The sequence below is a fragment of the Ambystoma mexicanum genome, chromosome 10 (assembly GCF_040938575.1).
Source record: "Ambystoma mexicanum isolate Mex_15411 chromosome 10, UKY_AmexF1_1, whole genome shotgun sequence".
NCBI lineage: Eukaryota > Metazoa > Chordata > Amphibia > Caudata > Ambystomatidae > Ambystoma > Ambystoma mexicanum.
Genome location: NC_090932.1, coordinates 1,230,827,270 through 1,230,845,220, shown reverse-complemented (window position 1 = coordinate 1,230,845,220; position 17,951 = coordinate 1,230,827,270). Strand labels below are relative to the sequence as shown.

Below are 17,951 nucleotides of genomic sequence, written 5' to 3'. Positions count from 1 at the left end.
AGATTGAAAAATTGTGATCACAGGACCTCAAGGACGGCTAACCACCTGCAGTGACTCACAAGAGTCACAATAAAAGTCACCAGAGTACAGGAGATAATGAGTTTTGTGTGTTAACACATACGCTAGTGCAGGAAACATTGTAAGTATGGCAGGAAATGCAACTGAACACGACCTAGAGCTCAAAGGCTAGATAACACCCGCAGCCACTCTTAGGATCTGCAGCGCCAAGCAAAAGTAATCAAAAGTCAGAGGTTTATGGGGCGACCAGGTGGTCAAAGCAGCCTGCAGTTCCAGTCCAATAGGTCTGTATAGCAACACCTTCCCTATAGCTGATGCACCCAGTTCAATGGGAGGAGCAGAGAAAGAGGAGGAACAGAATGAAATCTGGGCCCAGCATATGCAGGAGCCCAATATTTGTTTTACTTTAGAAGAGTTACACAAACCTCCGCCCTACATGGACTGCACAGACTGCTTCAATCACATCCTCACTCCACGTCCCGCTCTCCGGTGTGCCAGTGATTATGTACAATGTTCAAAGGTAGGGTCCACCTCCAAAAATCTACAGAAAGACTACAGTCAGCTGCACAGACTGATTAACTTGGGTCCTCACACCAGGGCCCGCTCCGGGGTGTTCCGTTGATTATGTGCAATGTTCAAAGGGCACAATACGAAGGAGAATAAATAGCGATAATTATAAACAATTTGGCGCTTGTCTTTAATGAAGTGTCGTGACAATTACAATGTTCAAAGGTAGGCTCCAACTCCAAAAGTTGAGGAAATAGGAGAAAGACTGCAGGTCAGCTGCACAGACTGCTTCACTCATGTCCTCACTATTTTACAGCCTTTGACATATTGAAACCCACATAAAGCAAAATCTTTGGATCTGATAGAGACCTAAACCACTAAGAACAGTAGACGTTGAACGCCATTGGATCGGGATTCCTCTGGCATAAAGTCCTACACCTCCAGTCCCCGGAAAGCCACATACCCATCTTTAACGCTCCCCTGTGCATCCCAACCATCAATTATACATTGTCTCAACATACCTGCACCTACCAAGCAACCACCTTTCAAGGCTACCTCTAACCAGCACTCATTCATGCATATCCTGATACTATAATCCCATGCTGATTCTGCTCACCACTGACCAGATGCAGCAATGCAACAAGCCGACCTACTTAATGAAGGCGTTTATATGGTCTGCTATAACACACAATCAGCAAACAAAAATGACATAATCCCCCTTAATTGCCTTCACAGAGGAATGTCTGACCTTTATGCTCTAAACGATAACATGAATATGTAAAAACGGAGGCAGGTACACGAAGAGGATTTATTGTGTCAGATGCAATAATCTCCAAGTAAATTCAAGGTCTAAAATATATCTTGTTCAAATACCTCATGATCATATATATAATATAGGCCCACCCTTCCTCATTCATAATTGCATTGGTATGTCACCAACCAGCAAAAACCAATGCGTCCTTCTTAAAAGACTTTCCTGGCCAACATTCCCCAATTAATACATTAATACATTAACTACCTAAAAAATGACTACTTATAACAGGGAAACTAGAAAATCTGTGTATACGATGCAGCTAACCTGTAACCCCAAAGAAGCATGTACTATATGAATAAACAATGCTTTTTTCCAGCTGTTGGATCAACCCACTCACTTAAGGGGACATAATCAATTAGACATTCATCTGAATAACAAAATTGAATGCCTGCATCTAGACGTCACCTTTCTGAATTTACTTCATCCTTACAACTGTCAACATTAACAATTAGTCTGACACTAAATATCAGTAGGCACACGGCAATCAACATTTTTTAACTAAAAATATCACCCAAATAATTTAATTCAGGCACTCTTGTTGCCATAGTTCATGCCTGCAGGCTCTCCAGTCATGATTATTGCTTATATGAAGGAAAACTTTACATACGTTGTTGACAAAGTCCCTGCACTTGAAATCGCAAACTTGGATCTTCCCAACTAGTCCACAGGAGCCTAGCACCATCTACAATAAAAAGGGTAGATCTCTGGAAAGGTTTCCCAGCGGAGAATGTGCTCATCGGAATCCATGCAGGTGCTTACACTTGTGCTTGTCTCATGGCAAAAATGGCACACTTTCCACCTATCATTGTAAAAGTGGGCAACGCACCAAATGAGCCAGTCAAGATCGACATGGGAATGATCACTTCCCAATGCCCTCCATTTTCCTAGGATCTATCCCAAGAACCTTTCAAAAACCTGATTATCTTTATGCAGAACAAAACAACCCTTCTCAGGGAAACTTCCAAGGATACCCCTTCCCCCAGACTTTATTTTATTTATGCTCCTATAGAGACTATATCTTATCTACGCCTCCTACCAGTCGAAGATGTTGATGTTCTTATCTTATCCTCGTTCAAAAATCATCACTGAAAATAATATGCAAATTAAATAATCTTCAAAGAATGATAAATGAGCCCCTGAAATGTTGTATTTTTCCCCAAAGCTGCAGGCATGTGATCATTACATCATTCAAATAAATCCCGAGTCACTGTTTAATCACATTTCTATTTGAAGTATCCCATATATTATTGAATCTATTGTAACAGTTCTTGTATGCCCTGCTGAAAATCTTCAATCTGGGTTTTCTGTCCTGCCAATGCATAAAAACGTCACAGTTAAATATCACAGATGAATTCCTGACCTCACAATGGTGACAACGAATTTGATCTCACCTTAATTGACCTATGTGTAACTATTGCTTTGAAATCATCAATATTTATTTTCTCATTCATATTGGACCCATTTTTATTGAACCAATCAAGATAAACTGGGTCCATTCTCCTGAGAAGCATTCAACCTGACCTGTGGACTTCCTCAAGGATCATGCCTCTCATCAATCCAGTTCAGTCTATATGGCTCCCACTGGTCTACGTCAACGTGACCTACAACACATGTACACCGATGATATCCAGTCCCACATTAATCTTCAGGAAAATGAGATGAGTTTGACGAAATAATTACTTCATTAAAACAAGTCTAAACATATTACATTTATAATGTCATATCTGTTCAACATTCGCCTGTTGTGTTTGGTAGATTTGGAGAAAATAAGACAAATTGATCTATGCACTAAAATCGCTGCTGGCTAAACAGATCCAAAATCAAGATTTTGCTTTTGGGTGCTGCGTCACACTCTCACCTCCCTTTCATATTCACAGACTCTCGCTGGTCTCCTTCCTGACTGTGAACTGGACTTGCAGCCTTGAGGTTCTGTTTGACAGTCACCTTTCCTTGGCAAAGGTATAAGCATTTTATCATCTGTCTTTTATGAGTGGCTATCCCACTCTTATGACCAGATCAGGCCATCATCATGATTTTGAATCAGTGTTATCAAGTTTAGAATATCAGTGCATCATCTATAAGGGAAAAACTCTGAGGTTCATATTTGGCTTGAATCACACTGAGCTCATCAGCACAACAATACAAAAACTACACTGCCTGCCAATCAAGGGGTCGCCTCACTTTTAAATGAAGTGTTTGGTTAACTAAACATTGTACACCCCGCTTTGTCTCCAAAGCCTTCAAGTCCTAACATCCACCAACAGAAATCAGTCACCCTTAATCTATTCTTCAAAACTTAATCAAGGGGGCAAAACTCTTCAGGTCCCACATAGTTATCCTCTGGAATGAACTCCCTCTTCACCTAACACTTGAAACAGACCTCTTAAAATTCTGCAAACACTGAAAATGCATCTCTTTGGAATGACTCAACTTATAATCAAGATTTCTTGACTATCCAGGACGTCCGAACCTTCTCTATTTATTCAGCAACATAAGACCAGCAAAGATGCACCCGACATATTGCCATGGGACCAATATGAACCCTATAGTCTCGGGTAATTAATGTAGAAACCTAGGATCTACGACAAAGCCTGCAGCACTCAATGTGTATGCAAAGTTTGTCCTTGGATATGAACATCATAATAAATGACAAGCACTTTCTTGCAGAGACAAACATCCTGGATGACCACCAACTGATGACATGCGCTGTTATGTGCCCTTTTCTGATATGCAGGCGAATCACAAAATAGCTTAAATAAATACATGTAAATGAATGTGCAGAAACTAAAAGACAAAGCGAAGAAGTTTCTGAATTGGTGAGATCTGAAGGACAGTGCAATCTGAAGTCATGAATAGAAATCCTGAGATTGAAATGCAAGACCTTACACACCATGTGGCAATGTTAGAGACCATGCACTATTTGAAAGACTGTTTTGGATAATGTCTGTGAGATACAAAGCCTTGGACAACCTGAGGTCAAGTGTACTCCACCAAGTCAGAAACTGCCTCGCTTTGTCTTTTAGTTTTTGCACATTCATTTACATGTATTTATTTAAATTATTTTGTGATTATTTGTGATCCTCTTTATAACCTGCCTTTTAAAGCGAACCATTAATCATATGGCAAAGTCCTTTTGCCATATGATTAATGGTTCGCATTAAAAGGCAGGTTATAAAGTGGATGTGTAAGGTCTTAAGGACGACCCAAGGTTAAGCTTCTGATAATGGAAGAATCGTTAGAAAACCTGAAATGCCGAATTGTAAATAGGATCATAGCGTACACTACATCTATGGCTATCATCAGAACTGGTCTGCGCATTATGTATCGCCAAAACCAGAGCAAAGTGATCTTTTAAATAGAGTTGCATGCATGTGTTTCAATTACTTTCCATTATTCTTTGTCAATGGCTTTATTCTGTTTTATTCTTTGAAACAGTGTTTCTGCAGTAAAGCTTGGGATTGCCATCATTGCTCCATGTGATTCTCAGAGTAAAACCCGGCACCGGCTGTGGAAGGTCCTGTACAGAACCTTGGCTCCAATGTTCCTAGCTTCTGCTGTGTATCTGATGGACGATCAAAGCAGACTCTTCGTTAATGCAACTGAAAGTGAGTGTCACAAATCTCTCCAATTCTATTGTACAGTAGCGTAATGTTAATGCTATTATTGCTCAAACCATTATATGATTCAAATCTATTGGATTAACTGCCTTTATACAGTAATACTAATGTAATGTTGGAGATGTTGTTTAACAATAAAGCAGGACTGTTAAGAAATGAAAGCTATCCTCCTTCTAGAATCCCGCAGCGAAACAAAGCAATCAACATCTCAAACCTTAGAACATAATTCACACTAAATCATTTAATGATAGCGAATCAGGAGACCAGCAACTGGCAATTCAAACACAGCTCCCTTGTTAAACCATCTAATAAACGGATCGTTTATGAATCGAGTCTGCATCAGGAACGGCGTGCTGTTCCAATAATACGAAAGAACAACCCTGAACTTGATGACACTGTGGGCTATATCTGCATTACTTAGATTCTTCCATAACTCACAAAATTCACATTGAAAAACCTAACAAAACATGTTGCTCGCATCACAGGATGTGTAAGAAATGTGCATCAATTATAACTGAACACATTTCTTAAGAAGCTTCAGAATCCTGCAAGAACACTCAGGAATAATGTCTTCTTCACCAAAGGATCATGCATAAACTCCTAGAAATCTGCTTCTGTACAGTACATCGAAGGACACCATCACCTTGGTTTCTGTATCAATTTACACTATGCTCTTGTAAGTGTTTACAGATGTAAGAGTACAATGTGCTTGCTGGTACATTTACCTGGTTATGATTGCTAGGTGGGGAGGGCTCATGCAGGCACCCATGAACAGCACCACATTCTCATGTCGCGTCTGCCGGTACGCCATCACCTCTCGTTTGAAGGCTTTCAGCTGGTCCTCATTGTCCCGCTCAATATCAATAAGACGGATGGCCACCTCCCCATGCCACCGGCCATGGTAGACAAGGCCGAAGCGTCCCTTGCCAATCATCTCACCGATCTCCAGCTGTTCGAATGGGATGTCCCACTCCTGCAGGAAGATGCTGGTCTGGCTTGCCTTGCGTGGAAAGTTTCGAGCTGAGAGGAGAGACAGGTTCATCTCCTCAAAGTCATCCTCAGACTCTGCCCCATTCCCCTCTTCATTCTATAATAACCAGAAAAGCAGAGGGAAAACAAAACAGTTATAACTTTATTATTACTTGTTTATGTTGGTTATATCATACATACATATTACATTTATAATGTCATATTTGTTAACCCTTGGCCTGCAGAGTTTGTAAGCTGTGCAGAAAATAAGGCAAATAGGATATTGTAATATCATATCTTGTTTATCAAAGGTACCAAACGTACCCAAGTCACACCTGGGTATCCCTTCTTCTTAAAAAGGATATCACATCATGGTATGGTCCACCGATTTCAGCAATAGGATTTCTTATCTTGCATTCACCAGGACCATCCATCAGGCTTCTGTAAATGGTTTTTGGGTCAGGGAACCACTGCAGGGTTCTTCCACATGTAGGTGGATTAATTCCATTTCATTTAGTGGATCTAATATGATATGATCTTTTATTTATATAGCGCCTATACACAATGTGTTTCAAAGCGCTTCAAGGCAAGGGACGGAACAAGGGAAAATACAACCACATTCTTACAGGCCATTACAGTAAGGATGTGAAATTAACTATTGTACTCGGCCTGACGACATTTCAGATAGTGCAAGAGCTAAGACATAGATAAGGAAGGGAGGGGGAGAGTCGGAAGGAAATGGAAACAGATAGGCGACTACCGTACTAGGCCTGACGACATTTGAGTTGAGTTGAGAAAGAGTGACGCACCGTGAATGAATGAAGTCCATAAAAGTCAAATCCAGCATTGGCCACAAGACAGTGATGGTGAAGGAAGGCACCAGGTGGGCGGGGCTTGCTAAGTGGTGAAAAAGAGCAGCAGGCAGGAAGGTACCAGGTGGGCGGGGCTTAGGCCAGGTGACCTTGATCCACTTGCGCCTGCTCCCCATCTCATTATGGACACTAAAATACTCAATGAATGGAATACATCCAAAAAGATGTGGAAGACACTGTAGTGGTTCCCTGACCCAAAACCCATATACAGAAGCCTGATACTTTTTTATTAAATTATTATATTCCAATACTGGATACATATTCAGAAGTGGGTAAACGAAACATTTTGAAATCACAGTCTGAATGTATCTACACATGGATGAACTTTAACAGTGCCACAGTTTGGGGTCTTATTGGGGTAGCCTTACATTGACACCACAGATCACCACAGTTAATCAGAGTAGTGGTAGAATCTGGTTGTTATTCTCTTCTGCTATCCCTTTTAGATAGACGGCACCATGTCCTAGGGGGAAGTTACCCCGACTATCAGGGTTAGTTTAGTTCTTTGTGAGGGATGAGTTTGAAAAACAGTTAGTACTTCACCTAAAAGAAATATAAGTGTTTCCCCTTTTATTGTGATGTATGACTTTGCCTAATAGGGCAACCTACTTCATCTATTACCCTTCCCTTTGGGCCAATGTTTCACAATTTCCTGCCATTTTGTTTTTGGTAACATTCACTGCCCATTACAATGGTCATTAAAAAGTACCCAAAAGCTCTTAAAGTGAGCATCTCCAGTTAGTTAATCATAGGGTACCTAAAGTATAAGTAGGAGAAGCAGCATAAACTGTACGGCACCCTCTTCCAGTGCTCTTCTACCATACTTTGGGTCTACACCAATCATTCTTGGTTTCATGCCTATGTATAAGGCGGTATCCACTTGGTACAGAGCGTGGCTCCCATTGTCTATTCCTCCCAGCCTTCTAGCCCCTCCAGCTCCAAAGCATATTCCGAGGACTGCAAGGATGCAGTGAGAGGTGCTTGTGATCCAGGGTACTGGGTGGCAACCAGTGGCACTAAAAAGGAGATCAGTCTTATACAAATTCATCAATTAGGCAAAGGTTGTGCTCGGGGAGGAGGGGGAGAGGACAGTTCATAGGGGAGCATTAACGCACTGCCCTTAAAAGGAGTTTTAATAAATAAGCATGTGTGTAAATATTAGTTTTAGCAATACATCCAGCATATAGGTGGTATTTATGGTACAGCCTAGGCTACCATATACTGCACCCACACCCAGATAGTTTGTCCCTTCAGTGCATGTGATGCACAAGGGACTTTTTAAGGGAAACAATATGATCCTTTTAATGCTCCCAAACAGAGCGCCATTACAGCTGTTGCTGGAGACTAGGATCGAAATAGAGTCATGCGGCAGGGACTCTGTGTAAAGCAGAGGTCTTCAAACAGGGGGGCGCGGCCACAATCCCCGGGGGTGAGGGAGGGGTGCAAGAGGCCAGCATAAAATGTAAAAAATTAATAAAACATTTTTACTTTTTAATTTTCTTTTTAGATTGGAGGAAATGGGCAGGGGCGGCTCATGTGGTCGGACTGGAGCGTAAAACTGTCTCAGGCACCAATGAAAAAGTGGCCCGCAGTTGCAAATGGATATTCATTCCTTTAGTCACAAACTGTTTGAATAGTATCCAAGGGGGTGTTTATTTTTTTTTTAAATGAAAGCAAATTGTGATATTTAAAGAATATTTATTCAGCAACAATGGTCACAACTACTAGCTGAATAGTGAAGTAACTCATCAAAATAGCCCACATTGGGCAAAATAGTGGCCCATTTTGACTGGCCCACACTAGCATTTTTGGTACGGGCATTGCCCCATAAACCAGTCCAAGCCTAGCGGCTCATCCGTAATGGGAAAGGGGGCGTCCACCCAGGGGCCCCCTCACCCATTGTGGAGTCGAGGAGCCAGCCCAGTAAAACACTGAGCACTCCCTCAGCCCTGTCAAAGGGAAATACTGTTTCCCTTTGACAGGTTCAGTTCAATTCCCCAGCTGCACATGCCCACTGAGCCATGCAAGGCTGGGGAAGTTTTGCTTCGCCAGCCTTGCATAGCTCATTGGATATATTGGCTGGGGCACTGCATGTCTGTATGCACAAGGGGGAGCTCCTGCGCCTCCTCGCACATACGGACAGAGCAGCCTGGAGAGGGGTGTTTCAGCACCCATGCGCAGGCCCCTGCAGAAGGTATGTTTATGTTCATTTATTTTTTATTTAAATAAATATGTGTATGGATGCGTGTATGCTTGTGTTATGAGTGAGTGTAAGGTGATGGGTATGAATGATAGAGTGAAAGCTGTGTGAATGTGTGTGTGTTTGTTTTGGTCCATTGAGCTGATTTTGGCGAGTGGGTGGTACAGGGGGAAAGGAGGGTTGTACAACAAAGGCATTTTTAAAAATGCCTTTGTTGCACAATCCCCCTACCCTCCTGCCAAAATCAGCTCTCCTTCTCAGGCGCTGTGGAACCCAGGGGGCACGGATGGTTTTTGTTTACTGGATATATATCCTAGATGTCCAGCTAAAAATACCATGCTTTCCCCTTTGGCCCCCCAGCGCCAATTGCAAACATTTTAACCCATTACATAAAGATTCACAATGGAAAAGAAAACGTGAACCAGCTTTGATTGGTTCGAGCTCCCTCGCTGCGCTAGGTTGCTATGGCATTTTTGTGGGAAATATTTATGCTGCTCCACTTCAAAAATTCACCAGCTGCCAGTGGCCTGCAGAGTGTGTTGGGAACGGGGTGGGGGAGCCCATGGACTCTGGTGGGAGCAGGATGGGTGGGAGCCCAGGGTCTGTGATGGGGTGGCGAGAGCCCAGGGACTGGGTAGGAGTGGGATGATGGAGCAGCCCAGCGACTGTGATGGGAGAAGGCGGGGGAGCCCAGGAACTATACTGGGAGTAGGGTGCAGTGACGGCACGCAATAGTTCATAGCCATTTGTACATACTGACCATTTGGCATTTTTGGGGGGGTCCAGCCTGCCCAAATTGTGCTCAGGGGCTCAGGACAAAAACGTTTGAAGACCACTGGTCTAAAGGATTAGAAGCCCTGTTCTGGTGCCCTGTGTAGCTGGCTTATCCAACCAGTTTTACTAATGTCATGCTCATGGTACTCCACACAACTCACTGTATCAACCCAAGGCTTGCTGTAGCACAGCTTTTTCTGTAATCACAGGGAGAGCTGTGGTGTCACTGTTGCACTGATGCTGACCCAGCCGACTCCAGTCTTCACGCAAGCCACTGCTGGCAGACACTGCTTGGGACTTTAATCTACACTAGCCTTGTGCGGCTCTCCTCTACCTGCACACAGAGCCCGGGGCTTGGATTTCACCCGGGCATTGTAGCTCATGTGTCAGCCCCCTCCAAGGCCAATCAAGAAAACGTAAAGGGACAGTGCTTCAGGAGGCCCTGGCTAGACCGCCTGCTACTAATTATGAACTTTTTAAAAGACTTAGTTCACAAAAATGTGCACTTTTTGTACACACCTTTAAAGGTTTTGGAGTTATGCAGCTGATTATATGGGGATAGGTGCTTCCAATATATATAGAGATAGTTAGGCCTGTTAAGACTTGTGTAAACATATGTGTAACATAGAAAACTAGGAATAACCTGGTGAAATGAAGTAGGCCTCGCTTTCTATCATCCATGGCTAAGCCGGAAACTGTCTTGAGATAAAGATAAGTGAACAAAATAGTACCCCAGAGACAGTGGTCATTTTATTTGTGTTGCTTCATATGTATATGCTGCCTGCTTAGTGAGTAATATAACGTTTGTTTAGCAGTAGGGGAGTTGGGACCCTTCCTTTTTTCCATCCTAGCTAGTCTAGCTTCCTGTATCTTTCTTCCTTCTCATCACGTCACAACCCTTAGGAGCTCCTCGTGCTGTAGGGCCATCAGGGCCATAGAGATAGGTAAGAGGTGCAAGGGGATACGAGTGTTTTCAAAAGTATTTGAGTGTCTCGCCTTGCCGGCTGGTTTCTTTGCTTCGTAAAAGGGTTAATTGCCCCATTAGCTTTCAAGAGGTACTGCCAAATAATCTTCAGCATTCTTGAACTCTACTTGCATCGGAAATATATAGGGTCTATTCTAAAGGAGCTGTTGGAATTCAAAATGAAAACGTTATATGGATTGTAGTTGGACATAGCCAAGGGAAGTTGTCACGTTTGGGTTATGAGCTAGACCTCGCCTCTGCAAATAAAAGTGTACGAAACTTGCCAAAGAACAATTCTCATTTTTGTAACTAGAGTAATGGTAAAAACAGATTTTACTGTATATTATCTGACAATCACAACTGCCCAGTCATCAGGAATTTGCCAAAATGATGTTCAAAGTCGAGGTTCATTTTCTCATATGTTTCTTCGCCTACTTGGCTGAAAGAAGTATAAGCAGCAGAATGTAATCTTTGTATGCATTAAGTATAAGTGGAAAGTACTGCACAACTTTCAGGGTCGTATTTTGGAGTCCAGATTTTGTACGTGAAATCTAAATAGGGGCAGTTAAAGTGTAGTTAAAAACTCTCTGTATTATATGAGACTTATCCTGCTAGTTAAGCCTTATGTCTCAGAAGAAAACTGTGCTAAACTGGTTGGAACTTTAATTTGCCCAAGAAAAGATTATTGTAATACTCTGATGGGCGTGCCAGAAAGGCTTGTATCAGGAAATTGCAGATTCTGCACAATTATGCCATGTGTGTTATGGAAAGTGTTCACAGACGCAAACACTTTTCGGACTATAGAAAAGAGTTGCACTGGCTTCCAATAGAAGCCAGAATACATTTCAAAATCAACACCATGACACGCCAGTGTCTGTATGGACAGGCACCTAATTATCTGAGAGATCGAATTGTGATCCAGCGTTTGGATTAGGTTACTAGATCGATGGATTCAATGTTACTAACATGCCCAAAAAGCAAACATAGGAGGGGCAAGAATTGTTCTTTCCCATTGTAAGCAGCTTTGACCTTGAAAAAACTACCAAGGGTAACGCGTCTAGAGGAAAATCTGACCATCTACAGCAAACTAAAAAATTACCTCTTTTGCTAGGGCCTTTACTCCGTTCCTTGATTTAGCCTGTTGGCTGTCTATGTTTTGTTTGTGTATCCACCCGCGCCCTGATATCTGGGAGCTTTCGGCACGTTATAAATATATACGTTACATTAGATTAACTAGCATTCTTCTATAACTGTATTTAAGTTTTAACTACAAAATAAGCCTGGGCGAACCTATTCCCTCCCCCACAAATTCCCATGGGCTCCATTGTCTCACCCTAACAAGAAGGGGACGGGGATCCCTCTTAGACTGGGGTGTTAGGCCTACCACAGGTATCACAAAAGCCAGTCCTCTCCCAGATGCACGGTGTGGGAGTTTGGAGGGACCCAGTAGGGGCCAGCTGCCAATCCAGCATCCAGCACATGAACAGGGACATTGATTCCGATTCTTACTGCAGCAGGCAGTCATAGCCTAGAGCTGGCAGACCCGCATACAAAAAGGGGTGGGGCTAAAGGCCCCTTTTATGCTTTTGCTCACCCCAACACCTCTGTGGGGAAAAGGGCAGCCAGTGGTTGGCCAAGTGAACCGTAGAAGAAGCTATCCAATAGAGGGGAAAGGGTTAGGATAAAAAGGAGGGCATGACACAGGTAGGTCTGGTTTATTTGGGTGAGGTCAAAGGAGGAGATTAACAAATCACTTAACTCTCGATAATGTTCTTTCTGATGGATGTCCTCCCACGGATTCCTCATCTATGATTTTCTATCTTAGGTATAGCTGATCTTCAGAAACGTTTCCACCACCAGGAGGTGTAACACGGCTACGTCTGATGCCTCTACCCTTCCCACACCATACATGTCAGTGCCAGTATACATTGAGGAGGCCTCACCTCATGACCTCAGTTCTGCCTTTCCCCCCAAGTATTCTTTTTCTGAGGGGCCGATGAATTTATGAAGGTGTGCTAGCTTTACGCCAAGAAGGGCGTGTTGAGAGAGCGATGAGGAATCTGTGGAAGAAGCATCCATGAGACATGACATTAGTTTGAAGTAATTTTACCTTCTAATGGATTACTTCCTCTCATGAATACCTTATCTATGATATATTTCCATACTAGTGTGTGACTCAGAAGGAGGGAGGATTTCAAGAGGACACCACCTAAACCAGAAAACTCTGGAGGACCACTCTGTCGAATCGGCATCATGCACCAAAAGGTAATCGAAGCAGTAATATTTGGCAAACATGGCCAAGAAATTGATGTAGCCTCTTGGTCAATGTCCAAGACAGGGACACCCCTCTGTTGAGCAGAGGGGGCAGCCAGACTTCTGGTAGAATGAGCACCAAGACCTTCAGGCACATCTTTTCCAACCAGATCATTTTGAGATGCAGAAAAGGATCTACCTAGACAGGGTCTGTTTGGTCAGGGCCCTGCCAGAATGGGCACAAGCATAAACCACAGAAAGCTGCTCATCTTGACGGATGTTACTCATCCGATAGACATAGTAGTTGAAAGTCCACAATGGGTCCAGAGGATGCTATCACTCCTCTGCCTTGGAGGGATGGGGCAGAGGAACAGATACTGGAGGATGTATCTTTTGAGAGAGATGTAAATCTGAGGCAATCTTTGGGAGGAAGGACAGTCACACTCTTAATGTTACCTTCTCTTTGGAGAAGGCCAAAAAGGAAGGTTTAACAGAAAACTCCTGATGGGTAAGCCTGAGGGTCACTCACCTGTCTCACTGAAGTGATGGCAAACCAAAAACACCTTAAGGGTGAGTGATCTAAGAGAACGTGAATGCAAGGGCTCAAATGGTGCACCAATAAGGAATGTTAACACTAAATTCAAACCCCATAGCAGAACCACAATCTGGCGTGGTGGAAACTGATTATACAGTTTCTGTAAAAATTGCAAAACATTGGGAATTGTTATGTTATGTTAGCGGTACTTGTATAGCGCACCGTCACCAACGGAATTGGTCCCCAGGCTCTCTGGCGGATCTGTAAACAGGAAGGGTGGGTAGGGTTAGTCGGGGAGAAGGAGAGTGGAATAAGTGGTGTTCTGTTGGCAGCTTCAGCTCAGTATACACCGAGTGCTGGGCTTGGTGCTAGTATCAGATCGGGCGAAGGCCTTGAGTGCTGTGGGTCAAGTTTATGTGTTGTTGATGCGGTGTGGTAAAGTGCATGTGGATTGCTGGGGGTGAGATGGCTGTGTGGTTTTGTGTGGGTTTAAGTATGCAGAAGCTTGGGGGTTGGGTTAGAGGGGTCTGTATCCTGATTCAGGTACTATGGTTCCATTAGAGTTGTATACTTGTGGGTTGGGATGTTGCTGGTTCCTCGTGGGCCGATTCGCTTTGCCCTGAGCTGAGAGGAATGCCGGAGAGAGGACCACTGGAGAAGCTTTGAGGAGGTTGAAGGTAGCATGACCTATCTAAGGTGGTCTATTTTCAAAGACTCCACAACCCCCCCACAGAGTCGCCCAGACATAGCAGAAACCACAGTAACCTATACATTCTCACAGAGCGGACCATGAGTAGCCGAACGCAGCAAGAGTTGTGTGGTTGGTGCCCGGAAGAAGGAAGAAAGGAGACAACTTCACACCCCAGGAAGAACCGGTAAGCTGCACGGAGAAAACGGAAGGTAACAGAAGCTATAGAAAACCGGTAGGGGTTTTGTTTAAAATAACAGATAAGTGCATCAGGAGTGCCTCCTTCATCTCAGCAATTGCTGTAAAACTGATCTCCCGCATCACAGTGGTTGGTGGAACAAGTACCAAGAGTGATATTGTCAGTGAGAAGTGCATAAGTAGTGGTCTCCCTTATCTCAGTAATTGTGCTAAAGATATCCAAAGCCTCTGGAGTAATCTCCCTGATATCATTAATACTTACAAAGCTCATCCAAGCATCAGGAGTGATATCCCTCATCTCAGTAATTGTGGAAAAGATAACCAAGGCCTCAGGAGTAATCTCCCTTGTCTTATGGAATGTGGCAAAGTTAACCAAAGCAAAGTAAACCACTGGAGTGATCTCCCTCATCGCAGTACCTCTTCCAAAGTTTGTCAAAGTGTAATGAACTGACATAAACTAGAAGGTTGTTGAACATTTAAACTAAACCTGAGAGAAGCCTGGAGAGAAGTTCATGGCTTAATAAGAACTGCTGCCAGACATCTAAGTGAACCAGGAGAGGGGAGAAATTCTCCTGGTTGTAGAACGCAGTTTGTCAACGCAACTGTCAAAGCTAAAGATTGGCAAAGGATTGTCAAGAACTTTAATCGGTAAATCGGGAGAAGGGAAGCATTCTCCTGATACTTTACATTATTGTGGAGCATGAACTCTTAGTTATGACTTTGAGACTACAACCACTAGGGTTGCTATCAGTTAACCAGAAGAAGAGAGTCATTCTCTTGGTGTTCTTTGTTTTCATTTTGTGCATAATGGTTGGGCTAGAGTTGGGTTGCTTTGGTCAGAGGACACGATTTTTCATTTGGACAACCACACTGATGACTATCACCCAAGTTTCTTAGTTGGGTAGGGAAACCCCCTTTAGAATAGGGAGAATACAACCTTTTTGCTTACTATTTAATAAATAGGTGTTTCTATTATGCCACCCCTTTGTATAATTCCTTCCTCCATCAAGCCACATATGGTGTTAGCAGTCGGATGTGGACAACCCATTAAAGAGTTTGCCAATGCTATATTTTCCACCGGTCCACGATCCCTTGTAAAAGCAAGGAGAGACTCGAGCCACTTTCCACTGGGGGTAGGATCTCAGCAGCCTGATTTACATAAAACCTATGTGCGCCCTAATGTAACAAGCACTAATTTGGGACTTCCCTTCTTTCCACTAACCTCCAGGACTATCTCCTCTGTTAGGAGAAATGTGGAGGGGAATAATGACCAGCTCCTTGCTCCCTCTTATTACTGAATCCCTGGTAGAGAGAAGGCTGTACTCTTTAGGCATTCAAGTAATCACCCCTACCGGATCAGTCACCTACATTACTCTGCATAACAAATCTTGGCGGAAGAGAGGTTTTAGGATGTTGCCACATTTGTCCTGTGGGGAAGACATGAAGGTCGTTCTTTTGAATTATTCATATGACCCTATTAAGATTCAGAGAAGGGACTTGGTAGGCTATTTGATCTATCAGGTACTCAGGATAAACCCATTCCACCAGGGTGGAGACAGAGCCATAAACAATCCAGAGATACCTCATACATGGGATAAACCCCAGAGAAGTGTTTTAGCCCGCAATGAGCTGGAGGCAGAGCTAATCACTAACCGTGAGATAAATTTGGAGGAAGATATTATTCCTTTGGGAGAAGGAATGTCTTCTAACTCCTGAGTGCCCTGGGAAACCTACTCCCCGAGAGAGGAAAACACCTTGAGACGATCGAACCACCATTATCCTTGTCATTTCATTAGACTGGGTTTACTGCAGAAGCAGGAAGAGAAGCGAGAACCATTTAGGCCTGAACACTCCATAACCTGCTCTGAGGGTTTTGAAAAACCCTTAAAACCTAGAGACCTGATTAAATGTAATTAAAACTATATAAAACGGTTTAAGGAATTTGTGGAACGATGTGCTATTCATTTAGCCTAAAATGTATCCCCAGTTGCGAGAGAGAAAGGTCATCTTGACCCAATGAATGAGCCAGTCACTGAACATGTTAAAATGAAGACAGGGTATACTGCGCTCTTGGGAAATGTAGAAGTTTCTAACTCTCCAGTGGTCAGAGAAAACTGCAATACTTCTGAGTTTACAGGACTTCTATCACTCTACCAGAGTAATTTGTAGCTGGAATTCCAAGAGACCAAAGAACATGATAGCCTAGAAAACTTCACATATGGTCCAGAGGAGTTTAGGATATCCAACCCTGGGGGGAACTGGGAGACACTAGGCTCCTCAATGTGGTGATCCCGATACTCCAGAGGGAGCTAGGCCAGACAAGGCAAAAATACCTTCTTCACTTCTAACCACTATCAAGGAAGTCATATGGTATTCACTTTGAGAGGTTGGTCATCTCACAAGATACTGCCCCTTAAACTTAAGGTCTCCTCCCACTTCATCTAACATAATAAGTCCCACAAAGACTACAGATGCTCTATTGCTACGGACCTCTATGTCCAGACATTGACTTTACCATCAACTCTTGGAACAGAGAGTAAATCTTATCCTCTCCCTAAGAGTAGAAAATTAAGGGAAAAGAATAAAAATTATTTGTTTTCTGCAGGAAATAAAGCCATCTATGGGGTACCAGCCACAGTTAAACAGATAATCATAAAGTTTGGGCCCAACTAGATAGCAGAAGCAAAGGTTGCATCATAAAACAAAGTTCGTACCTACAGGGTGGAAAAAAATCCCAGAAAAGGAAGTTTGCTGCATATATGGGCACATGGAAACCTATCCACAAACAGAAATACATATAACCATTTTAGGAAAGGAGCTGTGGATCACAGCAGCAGTAATTCCTAACCTACCAGCCTATTTGGTCATAGGTAGTACTGTCTCACCGTTTAATCAATGGGTATCCCACAATTCCCAAATAGGCTCAGATTGTCCTAACTTTGATAAGTAGTCGAGCTGTCGGAAGCGGCCTCGGCGCAAAATCGATTGTAGTGGGAGGTGCGGCTTGACACGCTTACACACGTACGTGGGTCCTTTCCTCGAGTCTCCATCCGGGAATTGGAACTCGACAGAGATGGAGCGGAGACGAGAGTCGGGCGAGCGAGCAGGAAGCCTCACACGGGGAGACTGAGGCGTGCAGGGCTGACTTGGCAGCCAGAAGGTGAGAAGCGGGTTTGGAGCCGGAAGAACGGAAGCTAGCCGCGCCGCGTCCAGCCGTGGAATTTCTTTCCCTGCTGTAATATAGCGCGGCAGCTCCCTGTGGCTTCTAGTGGCTCCCCGCAGTAACGGTTCCTGGTAAGCCTTTAACCTCAGTACGCAGCCAGCTGCTTTGGTACTGGTTGATAGGCGCCCTCTATGAAAGGAGCCACCCCCCCCGAAAATGGTGGTCTCTGATTAGTTACCTAACTAGTGACCACCATTAGAGTGAGCTTGTGAAGGCCGTTGCAGGCCAAATAAATACACACATTTCTGGCTAATTCTGACCATCCCGTTGCCTTAGAAGTGGGCTTGGAGTTGACCCTGTGAAGAAGGGGAACCTGTGA

The 17,951-nt window shown here is 43.5% G+C and overlaps 1 protein-coding gene across 1 annotated transcript in view; it reads right to left on the bottom strand.

Moving 5' to 3' along the window:
- Positions 1–17,951, bottom strand: part of KSR2 (kinase suppressor of ras 2) — a 2,560,931-nt gene that overhangs the window by 874,033 nt on the left and 1,668,947 nt on the right. Inside the window, exon 14 of the mRNA XM_069619206.1 lies at positions 5,682–6,043. Within this exon, the coding sequence (XP_069475307.1) occupies positions 5,682–6,043 (362 nt within the window). The remainder of the gene's footprint in view (positions 1–5,681; positions 6,044–17,951) is intronic.